General features: G+C 57.8%; 1 protein-coding gene across 1 annotated transcript in view; it reads right to left on the reverse strand.

Annotated features, from left to right (window-relative positions):
• Positions 1-1,127: 1,127 nt before the first annotated feature.
• Positions 1,128-24,237, reverse strand: part of TMEM132E (transmembrane protein 132E) — a 52,236-nt gene continuing 29,126 nt past the window's right edge. The window contains exons 2-9 of the mRNA XM_059378768.1: positions 12,799-13,729; positions 11,211-11,357; positions 10,744-10,936; positions 9,673-9,816; positions 7,291-7,496; positions 5,256-5,544; positions 4,165-4,356; positions 1,128-3,230 (exon numbers count right to left, since the gene is read on the reverse strand). Of these exons, the coding sequence (XP_059234751.1) occupies positions 2,178-3,230; positions 4,165-4,356; positions 5,256-5,544; positions 7,291-7,496; positions 9,673-9,816; positions 10,744-10,936; positions 11,211-11,357; positions 12,799-13,729 (3,155 nt within the window). The 3' untranslated portion in view covers positions 1,128-2,177. The remainder of the gene's footprint in view (positions 3,231-4,164; positions 4,357-5,255; positions 5,545-7,290; positions 7,497-9,672; positions 9,817-10,743; positions 10,937-11,210; positions 11,358-12,798; positions 13,730-24,237) is intronic.

Here is a 24,237-nt window from a genome sequence, read left to right on the forward strand (position 1 = left end):
AGGTTAAAACATCACACATGGCATCAATCATTCCAGATAACCGTGGGCAGCTGACTCGTCCATCTTTCCAGCAGGGCTGGGGCTCCTAGGGGGACAGGCTCCTGGTTTTGCCTCCATGCTCCCCAATAGGGCCTGGTGCACAGTAGGAGCCTAATGTGTTGAATAGACCAATAGATCTTGAACATGAAGGCCTGAGAAACTCCATTTGCTGAGAACCTCTAGGAGCAGGGTCTGTGCTGGGAGCTTCAGTCCGGTCAGCAACCCAAGGGCTGCCATGATCCGTTGGGCAGATGACTGTGGAAGACAGGCTTCCTTCCATGCTGGGCGGCAGCAATGTTGGGGCAGGTACCAGTGCAGCCCTAGTCCTGTCCCTGGTACCTCAAGGCACAGATTTCGGTGGCTGTAGCCCCCTGGCTGGGCCTCTGGAGGCTGGCCTGGCATCCTGTCGGGCTCTTGCCTCTGGCCAGGCCTCCTGTCTCCACCCCCATCTCCACCCACCCCAAGGCTGCTGCCTGTTCTGGGGAGTGGCAACCCAGGGCTGTGGAGGCCCTGTGCAAACACACAGACCAGATGTGCCCAGGGACTGTGCACTAGCCCTTGCTAGTCCTCCTGAGAGGGAGAGGCCCACCCAGCCGCCTTTGCTCTCTCCTGCCTGGCTCTCTGCCATAGAGACCCCCTCCCCCCACGGGCTTTCCTCCATGGAGAAGGGAAGCCTCCCTGAGTGTGACAGTGACAGGCAGGGACCTGCTGGGGGGTGGGGGGACTGAAGGGGGAAAGGAATCCAGATACCAATCTTTTTTCAACTCCCCACCCCACCCCAGCCTTTTCTCTGGAAGCCCTGAGGCTTGCCCCACCTTCCCGAATCAATGAGGGCAACTCCTAGAGGAGGTACCTCTTTGTAGGGGAACTTTCTGGGTCAGCACGTCCTCAGCCCCAGGGTCCGAAGGGATGTGAATGTCGGAGCAGCAGCAGGCCTGTGGCCCGGCTCAGCCGTGTTTTGATCTCAGGCCATTTAGTGTGTCCACAGTGTGCGTGTGCATGTGCGTGCGCACGCATGCACCAGGGCAAGACACAGAGCCAGGCACTATGCACTTTTCTCTTCTCCAGGAGCTGCTGCTCCGATCCAGTCTGGTCACCCCCATTTATTTAAGAAAATCAGACACAGTGGTGGGTAGAACCCAAGAGAGAAGCGGCTGTGGGCTGGGAGGGGTGGGGAGACGCTTGGCTCCCTGCTGCCTTGGCCTGTCCCAAGGTCCTTCACAGCATGTCCCCTGGTACCCTCTCCCCTTCCCACCAGATTCTGCTTCCTGGGGGTAGGGTGGCTGGCTGCCCCTGCGGAGAGGAAGGCATGGTCAGCAGAGCAGGAGGGGTGGGGCTAAGGCGCAGTGTTGACCTCGCTGTGGGCTCAGCAGGGGGACCCGGCGTCCCTGGGCTGCCCAGACCACAGTGCTGGGGTATGGTTTGCAAGGGGCAGACCCAGGGCTCCTCCCCACTGAGGCCCCTGCCCACAGCCAGTTTAGACAGAGGAAGGAGTCCTGAGATCTCAGGAAGGTGCCTGGCTTGGCCCAAGACCCCTCTGTAGGGTCAGCTCCCAGGTCCTGGGAAGGGACCAGGGGCACCCAGAAGCCAGCAGATGCTACCAGTGTCCACCCCCCACCACCACCAATAGTTTGTCCACAGCAAGATCCTTGGCAGGGCAGGCCGCCGCCGCCTCCCCACCCTGCAGGACAGAAATCCCTGAATAGTGGTTTGAGAAAAGTCTTTGTGCAGCTTGTGACACAAGACCCCCCAAAGCCCCCCCCCAACACAGGGGGAAGACAGGGGACACGGGGGGCAGGGGCACAGTGTGGCCCACCTCACCCCAAGCTTGGCCTCCATACCTCACTTTTGGGGCAGGGGGTTGTCTACGACGGGAGGAGGTCTGCAAAGAGTGGAACATGGCCCGGGATTGCTTTCCTCCTCGAAGCTCCTGAGGAGGGAGCCCTCCACCTTGAGTGGCAGAATTGGGTACGGGGTGAGGTGGCCGGACGGACCCCGTAGGGTAGGCGGCCACCCAGCACGGAGCAAAGCTGCAGGGGCAGGGAGTACAAAATCCATGTCGGCCGGCCTGCGTCAGTGTGAGCGGGGGTCCCAGCCACGTTTCCCACAGAGCCCCCCCACCCCGGGGGACGGCGCCTCTACGCGATCTCTTTGATTCTGCGCATGTAGTTGTGCAGGTCTGGGGGTGCCGTGGGCCGCGTGGTGCCCGCCACATCCGGGCAGCCCCAACCCAGGTCCTCTTCGTCCTCCTCGTCCTCCTCGCCGGCGGGCACCGAGTCATAGGCCAGCTCCTCCGTGGGCAGCGTGGTGAAGGTGGTAAACTTGACCCGCTTGCGCTTGGAGGTGGGCGAGCTGGCAGGGTCCTCGGCCTGGTCGCGGGCCGAGCCGCCCGAGGAGCCGTCGCCCCGCCCGTGCACCTGGCTCTGCACGCTGGTCTGGGAGCTGCCGCTGCTGTGGTGGTCGCCGTGGCAGCAGGCAGGCACGGTCTCCAGCGGGTTGCCCGCGGGTGGAGATAGCTCCCCCTGCACCCGCAGGGGCTGCCCGTTGCCCAGGAACACCCAGTGGTGAGAGTGGTCCATGCTGGTCTGGCCCTCGGGCGGTATGCGCTTGTGTCGGTAGCGCAGCACAAAGACGATGCAGTTGATGAGGAAGACGAGGATGGCGAGGCAGAAGACGCCCAGCAGTGCGTACATGCCGATCTCCAGGTCCGTCAGCCCGCGCGGCATCTGCAGGAAGCCGGTGGGCAGCGGCAAGAAGTCTTCCGTGGGCGGCACGGCGCTGGCAGTGCCTGGGCCCGGGGCCTCCGCTGCTGGTATCGCTGTGCCCGGGGGGCCGGCTCCCCGGGCCTCGTCCTCGCCCCCGCCGGGGCCTGGCTGGCTGGGGCCCGGGTAGTCGTAAGTGGGGTCCTCCTCGTCCCGCCCAAAGTGCACCCGCAGACCCACGGGGGTCGTGGCCAGCACACTCTTGCGTTTGGTTTTCTGGCAGCTCTCGGCAATGGTGAGCTCTGCGCGCAGCAGATCCCCGGCACCCTCGGCCTCCGCCACCACCAGCGGGAAGGCCCGGTCCTGGGTCACCGTAGCCACCCGCTCGTCCAGGCTGCTCACCAGCAGCCCGTAGTCCCGGGGGCTGTAGAGGGAGAGGGGGGCGGTGGTGCCATCACTGTAGGAAAGCCACAGGCTTAGAAGGGCTTCCTGGAGGAGAAAGAAGGGAACGGGAGTCAGAGAGCTAGTCCTGGCTGGCTTCCCTGCTAGGTGCTGGGCAGATGCTGAGCTCTCTGAGGACAGGGACTGTGGTACTGTGGGTCCCAGCTGTATTCCCAGCCCTGGAACTGCTCCTGGCAGGTGGCAGGGCTTAGGAAGAACTGTGGGAGCAAGAAGTCCTCCTCTGGAGGTTGTGGGCAGGTAAGGGGCATGCTACTGCTCTAAGCATTTCCTTGTCCAGTTGTCCTTCTCCCCTTGATAACCTGAATGTATGTTCTGCCTTGGGTCGACCTTGAGCCCCCTTTGTTGCAGGAGTAACCCCATATCTCCATGCCATGCCTGACTTTGGGATCATTCCCATTAGACATGTGGAGACCTTCTCCTCTTCTCCTCCCAACCTTCTCCTCTGTTAAAACATTCTGAGAATTGCCTTCCCTATGGATGAGGAAGCAAGGCCCTGAGAGAAGGGATTGGCCTGGGGTCACGGAGCAAGTTAGGGGCAGGGGGACTCCTGGCTCAGTGCTCGACACCTGCCTTCTTGCTCCCTGTGCTCCTGCCTGTCACCTTTCTGCCTCTGTCCTGCGCCCCGGTGCATCTGTTGAGGGGCTGCAGCTGGGGCTCCAGAGATGGGTGAGGGTAATTCCTAGGGGTGGAGGCAGAGGTGATGGGCTGTGTGAGAATCCGGGAGGGGGAGCCCTCAGTGGGAACATCTCGGGGTGGCAGGTGCCAGAAGCGAGATCTTGGCTGGACTCCCTGTGCAGATGGGCAGGAGAATGGGGTGGGCCAGGTGTGCTGGGCACCAATAGTGGACAGATCTTCCATTAAAGCCTGAATTTGGGGGGCTCATGGCACAAGGACAAACTGGAATTGCCTTCATCCTTTCACACTGCAAGCCCCCTGGCCAGCAGGCTGGGCACCCGGTTACCTGCTTGAGGAAGCTGAGGGTCTGCTGGGCAGCTGTGGTGGCCAGGATGGTGTGACTGCTCCCTGGGCTGGGCCGCAGGGAGAGGGCGAGGCTGGCTACCACCTGGGCCTGCAGCTGTGTGATGCTGACCTTCTCCTCCGTCACTGTTAGCAGCGTCTCCCCAAGCACAGACTCCGTCAGTGGGGACACCACCTGAGACAGAGTGGAACAGGGGTGGGCCAAGGCCAGGAAAGCAGCATCCCCAAGATTCCTAGCCACAGGAATCCCAGTGTTGCTAGAAGAGAGGGCCAGAGCGTGGGGTGGGGGTGGGAGGGTAGGCTGGGAGGCTGGACTCTTGGGCCCTGCTTTAGGGCTACAGCTGGGAACCAGGGTCCAGAGGCCAAGTGAGGTTCAGGGGCTTGCAGGAGCCAGGCAGGAACACAGATGAAAGGTGGGCAGATTCTAGGGCAAAAAATAGCCCCTCACACTGATAAATAGCGATTGATCTTGGGGAGACAAAAGGGAGTGGTGGGGACTGTGGCAAACAGAACTTGTGCTCATGCAGGATTGACTCCATCCAGTTAGTGCCAGGTAGGAATGCAGGCCCAGGGTTGCCAGATTAATTGTCTGTAAAACCAGAAGTCTAGATCTTCGAAAACAAGAGAGCTCCCAATGTTTCATTGATGAATCAGCCGCTTTACAGATAAATGCATATGGAGGCGGCTTGTAGCCGGTGGGTCACACTATTCACCATATTTTAGAGGGTAGATTTCTACCCAGGCACACAGCTATAGAGGAGGAGGGTCAGACTTGAGTTCCTACGTCCCCAAATTCCCTTTCCTGAGCCCCCTTTCCTCACCCAAACCTGCTCTCAGGGACCACACCGAGCCATATGGGGTTGGTAAAGGTCACCAGGTCTTGCAGGGAGATTGTCCTCCAAGGAGAAGTGAGAGGATCTTAACCTCTGACAGTGGGGTTTCAGTAGGTGGGGGGAGCAGGGCGCGGGGCAGCGAGTGTGTTTTGGGTGCCTGCTGGGGTTGATCCCAGGGACAGAATCCCTGTCCCTCCTGGGACGTCTGTGTTCTCTGCCCGCACGGTGCCCCTGTGCCTACCTTGAAGGGGGTGGTGCCCGGCTCCAGGCCCGCCAGCGTGCTGCTGTCCACCATGCGTGCCACTCGGGGGTCCCCCACCCGCATGAAGTCGCTGACCAGGTCAGTGACCTCTACCAGCCAGTCTGGGCCCAGCATGGGGACCACCTGGTCGGCGCCCTCGGACGATGTTGTGTGGAACTGCGTGAAGACCTGCAGAGTCGCATGTTGATACTGCAAGGTGCAGCCGCGGCTAGCGCTCGGCCGCCGCTCCTCCTCCTCCTCGTCCTCATCCTCACTCTCCCGGGCCGACCTGGAGTGGGGAGGCCGGGGGTCAGGGCTCTTCATCGGCCTCCGACCTGAACAAGTCACTCCCTCACCCTTGTGGGCTGCGGGCTCCGCCCCACTCCTTCTGTCTCTGACCAGCTGGGAGCCAGGTGTCCCCAGCCTTTTCTCTCCCAGAAAGGCAACTTCCTGCCCCTCCCTTGGCACCCTTGGCCTCTGCGGGTCTTCACCCAAGCCTGGAAATCAGCGGCGTCGAACCCTGACAAGCGCGGTCTCTTTCTCAGCACTGAGCACACGCCTGGCCCTGTTCTCCGCTCTCAACTGGGGCGAAGGCACTCCTTGCTCAGAGTGCCAGACTGCTCGGCTGGGGGTGCCCTTACAGCTGGGTGTGAACAGAACTTGGAAGGGATGAACTTGGAGATTTGGCTGAGATTTCCAAGCAGCGTGTGGAATGTGTGGCCTGGTTCCTCCTGCTGCTTATAGGAAAACCCAAGAGGAGAGAGGTAAACTGAGCCAAGCACCAGTAAGCAAAAGGGAGGCAGGACTGGATGAATCGGGACATTCAGCCTATCCAGGTTGCCGAAGATACGAAAACCAGGGGATTCGCGGTCCGGAGAGCAGGCTCTGGAGAGAGTGAGCCAAGGACATGGTTAGCGTTTTGCTACTGCTGTGGAAAAGAAGCCAGAATATCCATCCACAGAGGGCTCTCTCACCTGGCCTGACCCATCCTCACCACCATGCTGAGGTACATGCTAACGTGTCCATTTTGCAGACGAAGAAATGGGGCGCACAGAGAGGATGTGTTAAGTAGTCCAAGGTTGCCCAGCTAGGAAACGGCAATCAGGATTTAAACCCAGCCTATCTCACTTCACAGTGCACTACACCCTCGTGAACTCAAAGCTGGCCCGGGAGCTGGTCCCAGGGCAGAATCACAGACCCCCTCCCAAACCCACTGGGTCAGAATCGGCACTTTAACTGGCTCCTTGGGCTACCACGTGCACGTTCAAGTGTGAGAGGCTCTGATCCACATGGCCTGGCTCTTCCTTGATCTCTGTGTAATTGAACTGAGCCCAGCTCTTCCTTGACCACCACTTCTCCCCCAGCCCAGCCCCTCCCCACTTCGCTGCCCACCCCTCTTCCTCCCTCTGCCCTGCTGGCTCTTCCCTCAAGCAGCAGTGAGGGGTGAATGGAGTACATGCCCCTGAGATGCACACTCAGGTACATGAGGTGCCCCCCAGCGAGGGATCCTGGTGTGAGTCACTGCATGGCTGGGTTGGTACACACGAGGGTGCCCTTGGCGTTCACAGGCTGAGGCACCCACATACAGGTTTTGTCTTTGGCCTGGCTGCTCTCTCACCCTGTCTTCCCAGCCAACTCCTTTCCACTCATTCTTTAAAACTTAGCCAAGAGTCACCTCTTCCAGGAAGCCTGCCTTGACTTATCCTAGAGGAAGAGGTAGTTCTCTCCTCTGTGCCCCTTGATTCCCCACACAGAGGGCTTCCTGGGTCCACCATGTCCTGTGGCATGTACAGGACAGCCTCCCTGCTGGACCCAGACCATGGCTGGGTCAGGCACTGGTCACACTCACCCCATGTCTCAAGCATCCATCAGTGGCAGGCACACAGTAGCTGCTCAGTAAATGTTTGTTGACTGCCTAACCGACCAGCAGCCTGTGTACACCCGGGGCCTTATACACATACATGGGCCAGACCCCATACCAGGGCCGTGTCCACCTGTGAGTATCCCGAGCATCCAGTGTGTGGAAGGGCTGTACCTCCGGTCGGGGAGAATAGGCACCCTCCAGCCCTTCACTTGGCTGAGGCGTGCATCCGAGAGCTCGATGTGCAGGGGCAGCTTGGGGACCCAGACGGTCATTTCCAGAGGGGCATTGAGGATGTCATAGCGGAAGGTGACCCTGGCGTTCATGGACCCGCGCAACTCCTTTCCACTCACAAACACATAGTCGCAGCTGCTGGATACCTGGCGAGGGGGAAAGAGGGAGGTGTTAGCTTTGGGGGTCCCTGTTCCCATTATTTCTTCACAGATCATCATCTCTCAGTGGCCACTATGGGACGTTTTTGCTCCCTGGCAAGGGGTGACCATGCACCTGCCTTTATAGGAGGCTGCTTCTGAAGGCGCAGAGTACACCTCAGAGGAGCCTTAAGGCTGAGGGCCCCCCAAGCTGGCTCCCCTTCCCAACATGACTTCTTGTGCCCTGGCATGGGTGTCTTTTGGTGGCGTACTCCACGGTAGAGAGGGATGTGTCCTGAACTCATGATTCCCCCCGGCCCCCTTGGCCCTGCGACCACCAGAAAATAAGCAGCTGGTTAATTTCTGAGGCAGGGACTGTTCTAGCCAGGGGTGGAGGTAGGGGATGGAGAGAGGAAAAAATCAGGACAGACAGGTGGCTGGCTGCCACCAGTGGCTGCAGCTTGTACGAATGCATGCCTACCAAGACCCCAGCTTGCATTCCTAGAGGTTCCTTGGGTGGGCACGTGCCTGCCAAATACATCTCAGGGGACACCGGTGCCAGTCTGCAGGACAGATCCGGGTGGGTGTATACGTCAAGTGTGCCCAGTAGGTACCTGGCACACTCTGGAGTAAATCTCATGTGCAATGCGTTGAGGTGTTCCTGCTGGTACACACCCATGGGTGCATATCCTCGCATTTGGGGAGGATCTGATCATGCAGCTGGTGGGCTCGTGACATTCTGAAGACTCTGCTGGGGGCCAGGGAGGGTGCCAGGACTCTGGCTCATCTCTCATGAGCCCCTGGCTGTTCACAAACTCCTGCTAGCTCCCATAATCATCTCAGGTGGGGGTGGTAGGGCGTGGGACAGCAGCCCCGCCAGAAATGCTCATTTCCCACTTCAGGAGGCAGCGAACTCCCTCTGAAGGTTGGCAAATTCCACTCTGAGTGCTGGCAAACTTCATACAGAACCCGAGTGCATTCCATCGAGAGTGGAAACAAATTCCATTTCGAGTCTTTGTGAATTCCCTTTGGTATCTAAGCAGTCAAGACTTTGTTCTCGTCCACTCTGCAGCCAGGGTGGCGGAGCCTGGGGGGCAGAGGCAGGATGAGGGCCTTTGCAAGCAGGTCCGTTTTTCTCCTGTCCCAGCCTGCCAGCCCTGGAAAGTTCCACGGGCCTGGGCAAGCCCAGGCACCAAGCCATCTGCTCCTGCTCATTCGGGGTGAGGGGTCATTCTTCCTGGATGCGGGAGGGATGAGGTGAGGCTCTAGCTCCCCAGACCTGGGGGGATCTGGGGAAGAGTGTGGAGAGACAGAGCATACACATTCCCACCCCAGTTAGCCAGAGGGAGAAGGACACCCACGGCCCACTCCTCCTGCTCTCCTTCAGCCTGAGCTATTTACAGGCTCAGGGAACAGATTCCCTTTCCTGATCATCTGATTTGGGCACCTGCTGGAGGCTGGCCCGATGAACAGCTCACCCACCACACCGGCACCAGGACTGCCACTCTCCTGTGTCATTGCCTGTCCCACTGCCTGTGACTGCTGTCGAAAGGGGTAAATCTGGAGGCCCTCCTGGGGAGGTGGCAAACTAGGTGGGTCCCTTGAGTCAGACGGCTGTCCTGTTTGTCGGGCTGTGAGGACCTGGGGCCCAGAGTGGGTCTCTGGGGAGAGAGCTGTGGGAGGGGCCTGTAGGAGTTGGAGGATTTGGGGGTGTGTGTGCCCTGAGCAGGTCCTTCCTTACATAACCTTAACTCACATGCTTCTGGGGCTTCATCTCTGAGCTGAATCTCCTCCATTCGGGCACCAGCACCGGGTTCAGGGCGCGTCCTCGAGAGGCCCCCTTCCCACCCTTGTTGCTTTGCCCAGTGTCTGTCCGGGCAGGGGTTCAGTCATCACTTGATGTGTTAGATTGGGCTCAGGCTGTCTGCCTGCTCCCCTCTGCCTGCCATATTTCATATTCCTGCAGGAAGCCCACCAGGACCAGCAGTACCTGGGGCTTTTCTTCACCCCACTAGCCACGGAGGCCTGAAGCTATTCCTGCCACCCCGCCACCCCCCAGTTTCTCCTCCTCTTGCCTGCCACAGGGAGCTGTTTGGGATGCGAATTCCCCTCTGGCTTGGGTTTCTGTTCCCCCTGAAGGTCTGAGGCCCTTTTCCCAGGGGGCCCCCATCTCCAGGAAACCCACCTTGATGATGTCCTCATTGTCAGATTCACATTCCACTAGGGCAGAGACATCTAGGACGAGACCAGTCACCTCGATGGCGATGACCTTGACCGGGATGGCCACCGTCCTGCCCGTCAGGATAGCCGTGTTGATGATTTCGGTGTCCTGCAGGGAGGGTGGGGCCCTGCTGAGCGAGGGGCGCTTGTGTTCCTCCACTCTCCCAGGACACACCAGCCAAGCCCAGGCTCCTGACTACCCTACCCCTTGGTTGGACAGCCTTTCCCTGGGGACACCTGCACACATATGCACAGAGGTACAGCTGTCCAGTCTCACTCATCTTCTCAGATGCTCTGCTCGCTTGGTCTCCTGCTGTAGCCTTCTGGTCTACCTCCCTCCGCTGCCATGAAATAGCCCTTCCCCAGTGCCCCAACCACCTTCTCTTTGAAAACTTATATGCCTCTCAGAGTCACATTCAACACATCTGCCTGGCCATTCCAGGTGCCCCTGGGCTGGCCCAGTGTCCCTCTGGCCATTGCAGGTGCCCTGGGCTGTTTGGAGACAATCACTCCAGCCTCACCACCTCATGGCACCCTTCCCACATGCACTGTATATTAGGACAGACTACTCCCATTCCCATCCCCACACCTTTGCCCACGGGATCCCTGCCTACAGCACCCTCCTCACCATCTCTGATTGTATGAGCCCTTCCTTCCACCTGTCCTTCAAGGCTCAACTGCACGACCCCCTCCTCCAGGAAGCCTCTCCTGAGTGGCCTCTCTATGGGTGACTTTTCCCACCTCTGGCTCCCTGCGTATCTGCAGTCCTACTCCAGTACCAGGCACAGAGTGCCACCTGCTTCCAGTGAGTGTGCGTGCACACGCGCACACACACACACACACACACACACACACACGCACACACCCTTCCACTCACAGGCACGCCTGGGTGCAGGAGATAGTCACACACTTGGGCTCAGGCCCCCGCGTACACAAGCACTGATCCATATGCATGCTCAGCCGGGCACACATTGGTCACGCACAGGCACCCATGACAGACACATGCGCCCACGGACCCGGCCGCCGCCCTGCTCACCATGGCCAGGGGCAGGATGGCCTGCACATCCCGCTGGATGACTGTCAGCTCGGTGACCGCCCGCTCCAGGTCAGGCAGGGCGCTGTGGCCGCGGTAGTCGACGTGCCACATGATTCTCCTCTTGACCGACTGGCTGGTGAAGTTCTCCATCTCAAAGTCCAGCTGCAGGATCTCCAGCGGCCCCTGGCCTTCCCTGCAGGGTCAGGGCGGGAAGTAGAGCCCGGGAGGAAGGGCTGCAAACAGCCCGGAAGCTCTGAAATCCCTTGTGGGCCCCCCAGCCCTCCTTGGCAGCCTGCTTGCTGGGGCCTTCAAGCCTTCTCCGGCCACCCCAGGTGCCCCAGCCTGGATCTAAAGTACCCAGCACCAGAGCACCGGCCCTCCTGCCAGCCTGGCTTCCTCCATCATGGGTCCCCCCCCCACACCCCTTCTCAGTGCCGTCCGGCAAGGAGGTGGGCAAGGGTGCTTACCAGGGGGGCAGCGGCGTGCCCTGGGCCCAGGCCACATCCACAGTGGCTGTTGAGTGCTTTGCTCCAGTCAGCAGCTCCGAGGTCACGTGCCACTGGCCGCTCCGTGACTTGGTGCCCAGAAGGGTCACACCCTTCTTGGCCTTCACCCTAGGACAACGTGGGAAAAAGAGAGGGAGACAGTCAGCCTAGGGCCCAGTGACTGCCTGTCTGGCCAATCCTGCCCCCCAACCTCAGGATGGGGCTAGGAGTAGGGGCAGCAGGTGAGTAATTCTCCCCAGTAAATTATCCTGGACTCAATGCTGGAGATGAACCTGGGGAATCTGGTATCATATAGCTGAAACCTCCAACCCTCCGTGGAGGCTTCAATCGCTTCTACCATATCTCTCTGCCAAGCTTTTATCAAACCTCTACTTGCATACCTCAGTGATAGGAGACTCACTATTGCACACATCCCATTCCATTCTTAGAAAGCCCCTAAAAACTAGAAACCCCTTTCCCACATTTAGCAGAAGTATAACAGTCATGGGTTCTGCCCGGGCAAGAGAGAACAACTCTCCTTCATTTCAATTGTAACAGTTCTTCAGACAGTGGGAGCGGGGCAGGTGTTCCCTGAGTCTTCTTTGTTGCTTTTTGCCATAGTTTCAAGTTAACCCTTGCAGTTAGGGTTCAGCCCTTGCAACTAGGTCTAGTCACCCTCCTCTGGACACTAAACACATGGGCATTGTGGCCCATACGGAATACAACACTTCAGCTGTGCTCTGATTAACACTGACTAAAGAAGAACAGTGACCACCTCCTGAATTCTACATGTTCTACTCCTGTTAATGCAGCCCAAGATCTGTGGTGACTGATTTAAATAATATTCACATTCAGGTATCAATAAATCAGGTCTATCCCTCTCAGGAATATCTGAACTATAAAGTGACACCCTCAGGAGAGAGGGCAAAATTTAACTCAAAGAAGTTGGAGGTCAATGGCAATGTTTTGGGTCCTATGCATAATACCTGGGGCAGGGGAGATATTTTGCCCTTGATACGACCTACTTAAAGTATCTCTGAGTTTGTGAACTGTATCCTGTTCAGGGTGTAGAAAAGGCTGGGACTCCTGGAAATTTTTTTCTCCCAACTCCAGGATGGGGCAAATGTCCTGATACATGGACAGACTACTGCTCATCTTTTGGCTCCCAGCCAACGGGCTGCTCTCTGATCTCCATTTCTTCTCTTTGGCCTTGGTCTCTTCATCTGTAAAATGAGAGAGGTGCACCAGCTAACATCTATGGGCCCTTCCAACCCCATTCTCTCATTTTTCATACCTACGCTTGTGAAAACTGACATTTCTCCTTGACTGTTTCCCTGACCCACAGAGGTCAGAGGTCGGGCAGAAATTTTTGCTGTCATTAAGCCGGTGAAAACACGAGACTCAAGTAAATAAGGTGTCTTCCTGAAGTTATTCAAGCGATAAACGGAAGAGGTGGGCTTAGGATGCTGGCCAGGCAGGCAGGGAGGGGCTCGCTCCTACAAGGCAGCGAGCTATGCACTTGACCTCTGAAGGGAAGGCAGACCCTACCCCCAACCCACCAGCCCCCTACCTGAGTGTGAAATGCTCCACGCTGGGGCTGGAGGGAGAGGATGAGTTGGGGGCCAGGTAGAGGAGAATGCTGAGCACCTCCCCAGGCTTGAGGGGCCGGTCCGGCAGGCGGATCATCAGGTTGCTGTCCAGCCGGTGCTCCTGCAGGGCCCTTCTAGGGGGCGGGCGGAACAGGCTGATGCTCCCGATGCGCAGCAGTGGGTGCTGGGTGGGGCTTTCCGCGCGGGCGCCGGTCCCCGGCCCGGCTCCCCGACGTGCGCCCCCGCAGCCGCCCGACGCGTCGGGGGCATGGAGGGTGTAGTAGAGTTCGGCCTGCTGACTCTCCCCCGTGGCCTCGGGGTCTAGCCCGTCCGGAGACTTGCGGCGGGTGGTGGGCGGCGCGGCGGGGGCGGGGGGTCCGAACCAGGCCAAGGGCAGCTCGGCGCGCACCAGGCAGGTGGCCAGGCCCCCGCTGAGGCGGCAGGAACTCTTGACCTCCCGGGCGTCCCGGAAGGCGTGCAGGCGGACACAGGGCAGTCGCTCGGTGACGCCGAAGTCGTCCCAGTCGCGGCCAGCCACATAGAACAGCACCTGGGCCACCGGCTGCGAGGCGGGCACGCGGGCGCGGACAATGAAGGCTCGCACCTTCCAGTTGACGGTCAGGCGCTCAGGGATGTCCAGGGTGCTGGATGGCTGCAGCAGCTCCCGGGCCACCACCTGGCTGGTGCTGAAGGGCCCCAGGGAGACGTTGAGGACAGGTAGCTCCTTGGTCTGGAACACCACGAAGGGCTCCGAGCGCTGCAGGGAGCCGTTGGCGACCGCAGGCGGCGGAGGCCGCGCATCCCGCAGGAAGAAGGCCAGCCGAGTCCGCGACAGGCGGTAGCTGACCGGCAGCACGGGGCTGGCCTGCGGCCCCGGGGGGCTGGGGCTGGCTGGGTGGGAGCGGCCAGAGGCTGGGGACAGACAGAAGCAAGAGCCCGGAGGGGTCAGCGGAGGCTGGACTGGGACCTCTGGGCACCCCAGCGTCCCACCCCCGCGGGGGGCGTCAGCTCCAACCCCCTCTTCCCCCTTCACCACTGCCTCTTTTGCCCCAGCATGGGGGCGGTGGTAGGCCTGATAGCAGCGCAAAGCATGGTGAAGCTTTAGAGGCTTTCTTCCCTGGCGTCCTCATCGGTAAAATGAGGATAAAATGGGCTTCTGCCTGGAAATGTGGTCGTGAAGATTTACTAGTAGTGTGCACAAAGGGCTGCGAGCGAAGTGTGGCCCTGGGAATGCGGGGGCTCCGGGGGTTACAAGCTACTCAGCACTTCGCAGGCATTGGCCTGTTTAAGGCTCAAATGGACCCTCCCAGCCAGGTATTCTACCATTTCCTTGGATTTGTTCTGTTTTCTATAAATAATTTCTCTTTTTTGAGAGCCTGTTCTTGTATCTCACCAGTCAAGGTGTGGAATGCTTAAGTAACTTACCCATGTCAACTGAGCGACAGGGCCAGGACTAAGGTTTGAACGCGGGACCACCTGACTCTCAAAGCCAAGGCCGTTCCTGCCCCAACTGCCCAAGAGGGTGCAGGGCCCCCGGAGATCCCTTATTTCCCACTCCCCCCCCCCCATGCGCTATACACTCAGGGAATTTGATCCCAGTCTCCCAAACACAACGTGGGCCTTAGGTCTGACGTCTCTGGTCCCCACATCCGTGCAGGAACCTGCCAAATTCTAGCAATTCCGCTTGTTGACTCTGGGGTGTGTCCCAAGCTGCCCTCGTCCTCCATCCCTGGAACCCTGCCCCAGTTCTGTCCTGGATGCTGTTGCTAGGACGACACATGGCATGACTGGGTCTCCTGTCTCCCCATAATCGTCTCCCCGGCATGCCCTCCCTCCACAGCAGCGGAGTGATGTGCTCGTCCTGGACACAGATGGGAGCTTGTTGGCCCCTCACCGCCGGCCCAACTCCTGCTGGAGACTGTCAAGGAATAGGAAGGACCAACATGTGGGGGTTCGAGGTTTGAGAAGCAGTTCTGGATCTTGCCATGGACCCCTGAGTCACTTTCCTCATATTTAAAATCAGGGTAATGATAACAATGCTGATCTTAAAAAGATGTGGTGCTGTTACTGTTCTGTTTTTGAGAATCAAGTAAGAAAGCACTCTATAAATTATGCAATGTAAATATTAGGAAAGAATCTCTCCCTTTTGCTTACAAAACAAAATCCAAACTCACCTTGAGCTGGACTGTGACGCTCTACAACAGGGTTTCAGGTTCCCCTTTCTCCACTGTTCCCCCCAAGTTCCCACTGCCAACGAGACTGGACACTTTCTGGCTTTAGCACTCGCCAATGCCACCTTATCTCCCCTCCTTGGCTCCTGCCATGCCCTCTAAGTCAAATTCACTCCTTTCCTAACTGTACACATCCAGAATGAAATCTTCCTCCACGGTCCAGTGCCAATGCCACCTCCTCCGTGAAGTCCTCCAAGATATGACCTCAATTCCTGGGGTGTTCCTTCTCTGAGGGAACCTCTCGTCTTGCCTTGTGTGGAAGTTAGTTATCTATGAAGCTGTGCACTGAGCAAGCCTTCCACAAAGTGTGGCTGATTGGTGGGGACCCCCATCGCAAGGAGACTCCCAATCAACGCTATAGTGGTTGCTTGAAGTTTATGCACCTTTGTCACTTTATCACCATCAAAGAAACCTTGACAGTTTTACAAACCTTCCCAGCCAATTCCTCATAAAGGCAATGAACTAAAAATTCCCAGCTCTGGAGACTCTGGTGGCTCTAGTGTTTATGTCCTATTGTTTTTTTTGTTTTTTTTTTTTTTTAAATCTGTGGTTTAATTTCCTCATTCAGAAAAAGAAGCATTTGGCTTGGGGCAAGGTATAGGCCCTTAGAGTCAGGTGCTCTAAGAGGAGTGGCACCTGGTCTCATGCACCTGCTCAGGGCTTTCTCTGAGTGGCCCTTGGGGCCAGCTGGGGAAACTGCCCATGGGGGTGCGGCCCATGCTTTAACCACCAGACTGCTTCTTCCATTCCCAGGAGAACTCTGTTCCTGGGCCACCTTTCCCCCTGGATGCTCTGCACCCTGTGGGGTATGCTGGCTGCCATTGGTGGGCTAGAGGTGGGTAGCTGAGTTCAAGAGGAGGACAGGAAGATGCCTGGAGAGATGGGGGGAGCCTTTCTGGCAGGAATCCCCGCCGCACAGTTACTCCAGGAGTCTCTGACCCTCGCCATTGTTGGGAGGCTGGCCCAAGTCACACATTTGGGGTCCAGGAAAACAATCTGAGCCAGGGCACAAGGAGCCAGCCAATTGCTTTGGAAGCAGCGAGAAGCAGGCAAACAAAGATTTCAAGACTCAGGTTCAAGTTTCTCCCTGTGATACTCCCTGGCAAATTACTTCTCATGTTGGGCCTTGGTTCCCACATCTAAAATTGAGATGGTGATATCGACCCCCTTATAGGGATGTTGAGAGTAGATAAGAGGCCAAGGGGGCAGGGGAGGGCAGTGCTCAGGATGGCGGGATGGCCAGGGCTGGGATGGGGAGGAGTGGCCATGCCTGTCCCGCTGGGGTTGTGGAAGGGCAGCTGCCGCAGCTGTAAGTGCTCCCTGTCCAGGCCGGGTGGGGCTGCAGAGATCATAACCACTGTCCCTGCCTTGCTTACCGTCCCTGGGAGATCCCAGACACTGCTAAGTGGCACTTAGTCCCCTCTGACCCTCTCACTGTCCCAAGCTCCCTGTGGGCCATCTGGACCCCTGGGAGGCACGGCACGGGCCACCAGATGGGCAGCAGATGGGGGCATGGAGGAGGGGACTGGAGACCATGTTTGCATGGACCCCTCTGCCCTCAGTGGATTTTTGGTGAATGAATGGAGTTCTTGGAAGGAGCTGCCCACGGACTGGGGTGCCATGCGGGGTAGAAGTGTCTCCTGCAGCATCCGAGGGGAAACTAGGTGGCACTGAGGGAGAGGGGTCCCAATGCTGGGCAGCAGCGGATAAGGAGGCTGAGTTTCTGAAAGGGGGAGCAGCCTGTGTTAAAAAAACAAAACAAACAAACAAAAAACCCCCAAAAAACCCAGCTTGCTTTCAGACAGGGGAACCAGAAAAGACAGTATTAGGGCGCTACAGTGTCTGTATTTATGTCGTCGTGACACACGACAGCCCCTCCAGTCACCACTGTGAGTCATTCTATCTTCCGGGGCCCGGAGCCTCCTCTGTGGGGGCGGTGAGGGCTTCTGAGACTCCAGCACTAACCCCCTGTCTCCTGGGCTCACTGACTCTGCAGCCTGAAGGAAGCTGCTGGATCTCTCTGGGCCTCGGTTTCCCCAGGGCTGTGGGAGAGGCTCTGGAAGTGTTCTGGGGGTGGTGGGGGCAGGAGGGGAGACCTGTGGAGCTGTCGGCAGACAGATCAGGTTTTCAGGGATGCTCTGTGGGAAGGTGTGTGCACGCTTGTGTGTGTGTGTGCGCACGCGTGTGTGCGTGCGCAAGTGTGCACGCTGGCCTGCATCTCAGCCTGGAGCAGGCCCAGGCTGAGGACGGAAGAGCTGCTGGACAGTTTCCTGAAGGACCGCGGGTGGGAGAGGAGAAGATCTACACAGATCTGAGGTTGGTGGGCTCAGGGGGTGGGGGGCAAGAGGTGCTGTAGGGGTGTGAGTGGTGGACAGCCTGAACCCCCAACAGAGGGGCAGCTGCTCCCATAGGCTGGCGCACACCTGCCCCTAGCTGGTCTTCAGGCTTGGCCCCTCTCCCTGTTCCCCTTGCTCCCCAGATCACTTGCCCTCCAGACCCCTACTTCCTGCTCTCATGTTCTGGACCAGCTCGCCCTGAGGACCAGGCTTGACTCTGTCCTCCTGTCCTGCCTCAGCTCCCCTCGGAGAGGCCTCCCTGCTGGAGTGGAAGCCGGGCTCTTCTCTGTGTACACAGCCTCGGGCCTCCTGAGGCATTTGGGCCTGGCCCCGGGATCCTCTGCTTCTCACAGAAAGGGCTTCTCCATATCCTCTCGGGCACATGAGGGGTGTTAGGAGTTAAACTGTGACCTCCCCACCCCAACTCCTTCATGAAAGGCCTGACCTCCCAGGAGCTCAGAAAGTGGCTGTGTTTGGAGACATGGCTTGCAAAGAGGTGATGAGAGTAACATGAGGTCATTAGGGTGGGCCCCAATCCAGTACGACTGGTGTCCTTACCAGCAGAGGGGATCAAGACACAGATACCCAGAGGGAAGTCCTCGGGAAGACGCAGGGAGAAGGCGGCCCGCTGCGGGGCAAGGAGGGAGGCCCAGGAGCAGTTCTCCCCACTGACCCTTTGGCCTCGGACTTCCAGCCCCAGCACGAGAAGCAAGAGTCTGTTGTTTTAGCCCCCCAGCCTGTGGTGCTGTGCGAGGGCCGCCCAAGCAGACTCACACAGGGAATTGGCTAAATGGGCCCCTCACAGCCTCAGTCTCCCCAGTAGGGAGTAGAGACACCTTACCAGGGATGAAGATGGGCTGGGAGAGCGCACAGGGATAAGGATGGCGGCCAAGGCACTCCGAGCCCCTTCCTAACGCCACACCTAGCATGTGACCCTTTCCCGCTGAGCTGACCCCGGCAGGTGCACCCAGCTCTTCACAGCGGGGTATCTCAGAGCGGGGTGTCTGTGGGTGCCACAGCCTGTACTCCCATCCCTCCCTGCCCAGCCCCTTGGGGAGCACCAACCCAGGGCTGCTTCTGGGTTATGCTTCCCTGAGAGGCATTGGCCTTCATCGTTCCTTTCTTGTTCCAGAAAGACATGATGGCATGAATAGAGGCTTCACTGGCCCTGTGTCCAAGGGCATTGGACTAGACCCGCCGGCACCCAAGAGAAGAGGGCAGGAGATGAGGTGTGGGGTCCCCTCATCCTTCTGTGCCTGGTCCTGGCACTGCCTCTCACCACGGCCACCTGGATTGTGCTTCCCTACTGCTTGGCTCTGTCCAGCTTAGGCTGTGACCGACCTGGAGCTCGGCCCTGGTATGTGCGACACGCAAATGATCGCCAAACTGTTTCATCTGTCACTCCTGGGAATGCTCCCTGAAGGCAGGCCCATGCACCCTGAAGGCAGGCCCATGCGCCCCTCTCAGGCCACACCCAATACCAGGAGGCACCTGCTTAGTTGTGCTTTGGTCTTTCCAGCAGGACTGGGGTATGGGCAGACACTGGGTTAACGAATCTCGATTCTACCATCTTATAAGGCCTGGGGCACCTGTGCAGGGCTAGTGGCTGGACAGAGGCCCTGCCTTCTCATCTCAGCTGGCTGTTGGTGTCTGGGAGAACAGTGGGGGCCTCTGAGCGCCCCCAGGAAACCTTCTCACTTTTTCTCCAGGCGCACAGCCCTGCCCTTTCCCCCGCAAACAGATTGGAGGCTAGAGCCAGGCAGGACGGAGACGGGGGGTGCCTCTGGCCATCTCCCTGCTTCTACCTAATCAAGATCAGATGCCTCCTGCTTCTACCTCTAATTGTCCCAAAATTAAAACTAATCACTGGCAAATCAGAATTAAAAAAAAAAAAAAAAAGATTGTCATTAGCTTTGGTGAGTTTGAGGCTGAGGGACACAGCAGGGTGTCAGCAGGGCCCGAGGGCACTGGGCTGTGCTCTGAGCAGGCTTGGTTACTCACCTGTGTGTGTGAGCATGTGTGTGCCCCACCAGAGGTCAGTGTCAGGGGACCCTTCGGCACTTGCTCCTGAACTTGCCTGAACGTCAGACTCAGCAGGAGCGAACAAAACAAGCACAAACCGACTCTAGGGCTGGACCCGGGCTTAACACCATCCCCTTCGCCAGGGCAGAGACCCGGTGATCTGTATGTTTAGCAAGCATCCCAGGCCTTGTTATCACAGGGTCTGGAAAACACAGTGCTAGGCTGGAAGGGTTGGGAGATGCTGAAGGCTGTGGCTTGTACGGCGTAATTTGGCACTGCTGACAGCAGATGATGAAGGACCCAGAGTCTAGCACAGAGCCTGGCACACACAAGCACCAAATCTATGAATGGATGAAGAAATGAACAAGACGCAGCAAGAGACATGGTTGCTGCAGATGACCAGGATCCCAGGGTCCATGCGTCTGCTGTCAAGGGGCCAGGGATGGGCTTTGCACAGTGAAACCACCCCCCCCCTCCCCCGCAGGTCAAGCTCTAGGCCCATAGCAGGGCTGGGACTTCAGGGGAAACCTCTCTGGTCCAGGAGAGCTTCAGGGGAGGAATTTCCCCTCTGAGGGTGCCTGGAAGACGGCTCTGGCCAGGAGGAGGGGTGCCCGGCTTCCAGTTCTGCTCTTCCTTGGCTAATGGGTTAGATCTCACCGGGGCAAGCCTGTCATTTCTGAGGCCCCGTTTCCCCATCAGCAAAATGGGGAATCATGAACCAATATACCAGGTACCATGGAGAGGGGTGCCTTGGTTGGAAAAAACCTGTCTTGAGGAAGGTTTTTCGGTTTTTGTGTTTTAAATTAGTGATACCAGTATTAGCAAGGGCTGTAAGGAATGGGGGCATCCACACACCCTTCGGTCAGAGGGTACACAAGACAATTTTCCAGAAAGCACTTTCAAAATATGCTTTCAAGACCTTGACACCGTTCATGCTCCTTGACCCAGCGGCTCGCCTTTGGGAATCCCGTGTGTAGACATCAGCTCAAAGATTTATGTAAAAAGATATTCACTGCAATGTTATGTTTCTCAGTAAAAAATTAGAAACACCTAAGTGTCCAAAAGCAGGGTTTAAATAAAAGCAGATGCTTAAGAACGGATGTGTGTAGCCATTACAGGTCTAGTTTTCAAAAAAAGAAAATATTGACTCAGAAGGGAAAATGCTCACTAAATAGTTTGAACTAAACAAAGAAGGGTATAAAACTGGCTCTACGGTGTGATACCAATTTTACATAAAAAGATATAGACCCTGGGAGGAAAGACATCAGAATGCTAATGGTGGTTATATCTGAGGGGCGGGGATTCTCGGTGATTGTTATTTTTTTACTTTAGGCTTTGCTGTATTTTCCAGTTGAATGCAACGAGCATGCATTGCTTGTAAAATAAGAGAGGAAACAATAAATGTCATTAAAAAAATGAAGGAAAGTGTTTGAAGCTGTTCCAAGATTTTTTTTTTTAAAGGAAATTGGGGAAAAAAAAAGTAAAGAAAGAAAGAACCTGTGTGGTTGGGGAGCCACACAAACTCACACTCAGATCCCAGCTTTGATGGTTCCTCTCTGTGTGACCTTAGGTAAGTTACTTAACCTCTCTGGGCCTCAATTTCCACACCTATAAAACGAGGATCCTAGAACCCATTTCCTAATGCTGTTGTGACTAAATAAGCAAATTGCTGGTACAGCGTCTGTGCCCAGTGTTCATTCGTTTATTCATTCAACACTTATTGGTTATTTCATTCTGAGAAGGGAAGGGCCGACCTGCTTTTCTCTAGCACTTGATGTATTGTTTAGCTCACAGCAGTCTTCTGTCAGTGTTTGTTAAGTTAAAAAGGACAAGTACAGAGATGATAGGTGCGTGGAGCAGAGCATCCCAGGGAGCTCAAAAGCAGCACGAGGCTGGAAGGAGTACAAGTTTTGGGGGGCCCTTGAATCCAGCTCAGGCAGACCAGCCAGTGGCCTGCTGTGTGACCTCCGGCCCATGTCTTCCCTTCTCTGGGCCTCATCGGGGAGAAGCAGATAGTCCCTGCCCTGCGTGCCACCTGGGTGACCTAGGCGCGGGCAGGTGCCGTGTGTGGGGGGAGTCTGGTAGGTTCTGGACCAGGCAGAGGTCAGCTGAGTAAAGAGGAAATGACAGCTGGGCCCGGTGGGCCCCGAACACTGCCCTGCCCGATCCGCTAGGACAGGGCCTCCGCGTCCCGGGAAATAGTTTGGGTCTTGCACGAAGATGCCGGCCAGAGAGCCAGCAGGGGACTACGTCCAGCCCGAGGCCCTCCTCATCATGCAGAGACTCATCTGTCTTTCTTATACGACAAGGATGTCGTATAGGCTGGTCCACGGAGGACGTCCCCACCCAAGGCTGGGGCTACCCTAAACCATCTCTTTGCGGATCAGCCCAGTAGAGGGATGGGTGCCTCCCTGTGGGCCTGAGCTGTCCGCCTGCCTTCCCCTTCCCGCCAGCCCCACTCTCCCCTCCTCCACTTCGCTATGCCCCTCCCCAAGGCAGCTCCATCAGGGTGGGGCTGTCTCCCTCCCAGCCTGGCTCCTGAGCACCCCCTGCTGAGGCCCCCTGTGCCTGGAGCCCTGGCTAGGCTGGGAGCAGCCAGGGTGCATACAAGAGCTAACCACTCCTGTCGTGGGCTGTGGAGGGTGGGCTGGAGGTAATCGAAGCTTCCAGAAGCCCATAGCCCCCAGGTGGCTCTTGCTCTCCTACTTGGAGGCTGCAAATCCTTGGGAGGCAGCTTCCCTGTATGGTAACACCCTCTGCGACACCTGGCTGGAAGAAGCTGGGGGGAGGGAGTGGGAGAGAAGCACCCATCCCCTACTCTGCCTCAGTGCCCCACTGCCTTCTCACTGCCAGAAGCGCCGGTGACGGGCCACCAGGTTACTTCCCGCATCTACCCGGGAACTCCCTGTCTCTTCGCTGTAGGGACAGCAGGGTCCCCACCCCAAAACAGAGGGTCAAGAAGGCTCCCCAGAAATGGGCTCTGCCTTCATCAGCTGTGTGAGCTTGGGTAAGCAGCAGCTGAGGACACCTCTACCTGTTTCCTCAGTTGTCCTGGGGTGGGGTGGGGGGGGGTCATAGCAGCCCCTCCCTCTACCGCGAGGCTACAAAAAGGAAATGCATGGGTTGTAAGCGGACTCATAAAGCCCTTCAGCCATGCTGTGCATGTCAGCCTCTTTAAATGTCAGCTTTTGTTTGAGAGTTACCGTCCTCATCACTGGAGGGACACCACACAGCCTCCTGAGGTGGGGCCTAGGGGTCCCCCAAAACCCAGTGACTAGCTCCCTTCCTCCCTGTGCCCAAGCCTTCTGCTGCTGTGACCAGGGGTCACCTGATGCTGCGCGATTGCTTCCTTTATCCCTGGCACCCAGCACAGAGCCACGAACCAATGTATGACTGGGGGTCCTGGGAGGTCGTGTCTGCTGAGGTATACACATGTACGGGCACACACACACACACACACACACACACACACACAGGCCCACACACAGGGTCTGTACCAGTCATCCCCCTACAGGCACCCTGCCCTACTCTTGTCCTGGGACAGCTATCCTGACCTGGCCACCCCTTTTTTCTCCCTCAGCCTAAAATCCCTCCCGCCACCAGCTGTGACCCATCATCTTCTAGAAGAAGGAAGGAAATCAGAGAGACGCAGGCAGAAGAATGGAGGGGAGGAGGAACCATTGGCAGAGGAGAGGAAGAATCAAGCTCAGCTAAGTCGGGGGTTTCCCAGAGGCCCAAAGGAGGGCCAGGGCCCCAGGGGCTCAGGCAGCCATGACCCCCAACGAGCTGCCGCTAGGAGGCCCTCATTGCTGGCCTTGACCATCGGGTCCTGCTCCTGGGTACCTTGAGCCTGGGGAGGGATAAGCTGTACAGCAGGTCAGAGACCCCTGGAGCCAGGGGTCCTGTGTCCCGGCTCCCTGCTGGCCCCAGGGTCACCTTCCTGCTAGCCCCGGAGCCTCGGAGCCAGAGGGGAGGGACTCCAGGAATGGTTTCCTGGTCCTGAGAGCCTGGTTCAGCCCACTCACTCCCTTCCTCTTTAGCCTCCACGCTCTCTGGGGAAAGCTGTGAATTGCACCAGCCAGGCTGGAGGGTACAGACCCTCAGGGCTCATGAAGAGAGAGAGGGTGAGAAGGGATAGCCTGGGAGGGGGTGAGACAGGCCTTTTGGGGGAGTCCAGATGGTGACCCCAGGGCTGGAGGAAACTGAGCACAGAGGTAGGGTTCCTGGGCTGGGTGAGTCCTGGAGAGGAGGGGTTAATCAGCTTTGGGGACAGAATCCTGGTCCCTTCCAAAATGTCCAGGGATCCTGCCCCCACCCCCATCCCTGTGCCTGCTCTGGGGGCCTGCCCTTAGAAGCTGGGAGCGTGTGTCTGTTAGTCTGTCTGCATCTGTGAACTCAGGATGGGGACCAGAGGCTCAGATAGGCTGCTGAGGACAAGGAGGCCTTGTGTTTCCAGGCAAGCATCCCTCACCCCTGGGGAACAGCTCTTTTATTGATTTCTGAAAATCCGGAGGGGACCCCCATCCTCACCTCTGCCCCCTGCCACAACTCCTAGGGCGAGGGCCAATCTCAGTCTGCCCAGCTGTAATGGGTCTGATGTGAGGTCCCCTTTGTGGTGGAAAGGGCTGGGTGGGGGCTCTAGTGTGAAGGAAGAGGGGTTGGGGGGCTCCTACGTGGCCAGGTCTGGAGTCTCCTAATGGCTGTGGTTCTCAGGAACAAAAGGAAACTGCTGGAATAGCCCCTGGTTCCCAGCTTCCCCCTACCCACCTTGGGCCATGTGAGATGGAGGGCTCCCAGAACCCCAAGCCCACATCACTCCAAACATCCCTGT

Source organism: Mustela nigripes, chromosome 16 (genome assembly GCF_022355385.1).
Source record: "Mustela nigripes isolate SB6536 chromosome 16, MUSNIG.SB6536, whole genome shotgun sequence".
Lineage (NCBI taxonomy): Eukaryota > Metazoa > Chordata > Mammalia > Carnivora > Mustelidae > Mustela > Mustela nigripes.